General features: G+C 42.3%; 1 protein-coding gene across 1 annotated transcript; it reads left to right on the top strand.

The window, feature by feature from the left end:
* Positions 1-2,741: 2,741 nt before the first annotated feature.
* LOC106806112 (zinc finger MYM-type protein 1-like) lies at positions 2,742-3,254 on the top strand. Its single transcript, XM_014807965.1, has one exon. The coding sequence runs from the start codon at positions 2,742-2,744 to the stop codon at positions 3,252-3,254; it is 513 nt and encodes a 170-aa protein (XP_014663451.1).
* Positions 3,255-3,595: the final 341 nt, after the last annotated feature.

Raw genomic sequence — 3,595 nt, forward strand, 5'->3', positions numbered from 1 at the left:
TCTCTCAAAGCCGTCTTGCTGAGATTAACCACGTACAAACTTAAGCATATAAGATAAACTCACTCATATAGGCATTTGCTCATATCATAACATGTTTTTTAACTATATACATTGCTAGTGTCATGCATTAACAACATATTTTAAAAATTGGATCTTTTATACATCAACATAGACTTTTATTTCCCCGGTGCAATCGAACAACTGTTAGTGTCAAGAGCTGGAATCCCTTTATATCTCATCAATATAATTTTACTGTCCAAAATAGCTGGAATGTAATCTTGAACAGAACAAGAAACTATGTATCTTCATTTTCAACAAAAAGTCTAAATGTGTTTATTAAAACAAAATTTATGACATTACCCCCCTCCCAAAATATCACCATCACATGAAATTGGTGTGCCTCACAATGGTTGACATTCACAAATCTAAATCACTTTAATTTCTTTGCTAGCTTTCGCATAGCCATACTTTTACTACCAAGTTCTCCACCCTTCTTCATTCTTGCTGCTTCTTTCTGCACCTCGACATTTCTTTTCCTGCAGTAGAAATGCAGACGCGCATTAATAAATCTCACAAGCAGTTTCTGTGACATGCTGGCAGTTCAACTTCATCGGTGATTTCTATGGCCTTGTCAACTAGTCGTTGCTTGACGTTATCCCCTTCCATCAATGTGTCCTGAGAATTTCGAAACATGAGTTCAACCTGTAGGAACATGTCATATACTGCATCGGCAACATGTACAAGGGAACCTTCCTTGTATTTCTTCAATACAGTAAGTCCCGATGCATGATGTACTCCATCTTCTGGTCCTGCAATGACACTGGTTATGCACGTAGCACATGTTCTTTCATTTCGCTTGAATTTGTGAACGCAGTACCCTGCTAGGTAATACAGACTGTCAAGTTAAGCTTGTGAATTTGGTGAAATTTTTGAAAAGGGTAGGTCACACATTAAACTGGCGGATTTCTACACAATTACATTAATTTAACCCACACACACACACACACACACACACACACACACACACACACACACCAATATGTATAGATATCTACTATGGACAATGGACAGTCGTCTGCATTACTCAGTTGTAATCTACTTAGTAAATTTGGCCCAAGGATACAAGAGCTGTCCACATTTGCACATTTGTACATGTCGCATTATCTTATGTTATATGTTTATTCTTTTCAACAGAAAAATTAAACAGGGTGGGTTTTCTTTTCTTCATAAACAAAAATTAGCACAGACATATTCGTATACTATTACTGTATAGATCTACACTTCAAATTTCACACAATAATTAGATAGAATTAGAAGTCTATGACTCTAACACATGCTTCTTATGGAAACTGTTATTGTGCCCATTATAAAATTTATTAACATTTCAAATTTATTAATGATATTATAATTTTGATATGACTACACACACTGTACTTACTTCACACAGACGCGATGACGAGGTCGGTTTCCATCCTTCGCGACTGACTTTACTCACCCAAATTTTTCTCCTTTTGGGATCTGCAGGGAACCTATACGTTTTGTATCCCTGCTTTGATCTATTACTGCACCCAAAGGCGCAGCAACCAGTCATAATGACAATTTATTTTACGCACTAATAGCAGAAAAGTACGGAATACGCTCACGGAAAATGAAAAGCTGCTGCTTAGGTGGAACCAAAATGGCTCCTTGCGTCACGTGACCTGATTTTCGAGGGACGCTTATGTCGCAACTCTTAATATAAAGAGTCTCTAGTTCAGCCATGAGTGAGGACAGACACAAATCGAACCGTGTACAAATGTACTTCAGTGGTGCAGAGAAGCGAAAACGCGCAAAAGATAAGAAGGATGGCGAAAAAGTCGAAGTAAATAAGTCGAAAAAGTTCTATCGCTTTTTCCGCGTGTCAGTCATGTGGACGGCTCGTGTAGTTAACAGGCTAGCACATCGAAGGATGCGCAGTCAGATACTGGTGTGCTCATAACAACCGGAAGCGCAGACAAAGTGGGAGTAGCCAAAGAGCATGTAGATGCTGATATAACTGATGACCAACATGATGGATTTCAGAGCGACATCGGACGATGGCCGGTCCGGTCATCACAACAGATGGTCGAATACCGGGTCAACAGGGGTTCCAGTTCGCTTAGCAACATGAGTGGGCCGTTCGTTGCGTCGGTTAGAAGTGCGACCGGGCCCCAGGGTGAAGGTCACAGCGGCACTGTCAACCGATTTTGCACAAAGAGTTTTTTCGAGAGAACACTTTCCAATGGGGAAATAGTCCCAAGAAGTTGGTTGTGCTACTCTCTTTCAACCTGCCACGTGTACTGTTTTGCTTGCAAGCTTTCAAATAGCACTGGTAACTTGGCAACAGTCGGATACGGAGATTGGAAGCATGCCAGAAGCGATCTAGAGCAACACGAGAGATCCACATCACACTGCTAGAATGTGACTCAGCTGGCGAAACAAGCTTCTGCATCCTGTCGTATCGATAAAACTATGATCAGACATGCCAACGAAGTTGAATCGTACTGGTGCCAAGTTTTGAAACGATGTGTGAGCGTGATCAGCTTCCTGGATGAGCGCGTTCTTGCATTTCGCGAAACCGATGAAATCGTGAGTTCGCATAACAATGGAAATTACCTTGCTCTTATAGAACTGTTGGCACAATACGATTCTTTCTTAGCTCAGCACATCCAACAGCATGCCAATAAAGGTAATGGACACACAAATTACTTGTCCTCAACTACATGCGAGGAGCTTTTTGCGATGATGGAGTCAAGGAGGCAAAGTACTTTTCAGTTACGGTCGACTCGACTCCGGATGCCAGTCCCGTTGACCAGCTAACATGTGTGCTACGCTACATGGAAAATGAGACACCAGTTGAGCGTTTCGTGCACTTCTTCGATAACGCTGGACACACTGGGCAAGATCAGGCGAATTCTCTGTTGAGATTCCTCGAGGCTAACGGCATCGATATTGCTAACTGTAGAGGTCAGTCGTACGACAACGCTGCTAATATGAGTGGGAAATACCGCGGAATGCAAGCAATCATTCAGCAGATAAATCCTCTAGCAGTGTATGTTCCATGTACCGCACATTCACTAAACTTGGTGGGGCAAACGGCGGTCAGCAGTTGTCGTCCCGTGGTTTCATACTTCGGATTCGTGCAGGAGTTGTACAACTTCTTCACGAGCTCAAAATCACGGTTCGCTAATTTGATGGATAGAATAAAAAAGGATCACGCGTCCCGAAGAGCTTGAGTGACACGCGTTGGTCAGCTCATGCAGACGCAACAAAAGCTCTGAGAGAAGGTTACACAGAAATTCTAGATGTCCTTGACGGAATCTCCGAAGACGATAATCAAAAAGGTGACACGAGAAATACGGCTTCTTTCCTCTATAGGGTAATGAGTAAAATAGAGACAGGCTTCTACACTGTGTTATGGGACAGCATTCTCGACCGTTTCAACCGCACAAGTAAAAGCCTCCAAGGCAACAACACCGATCTCAACACTGCTGTAGCACTCTTGAAATCGCTCTCAACATTCGTGCATGGGTTACGTGATCACTTCGAGGATTTTGTCGTGGAAAGAGCGATTCGC

Source organism: Priapulus caudatus, unplaced genomic scaffold (genome assembly GCF_000485595.1).
Source record: "Priapulus caudatus unplaced genomic scaffold, Priapulus_caudatus-5.0.1 Scaffold143, whole genome shotgun sequence".
Lineage (NCBI taxonomy): Eukaryota > Metazoa > Priapulida > Priapulimorpha > Priapulimorphida > Priapulidae > Priapulus > Priapulus caudatus.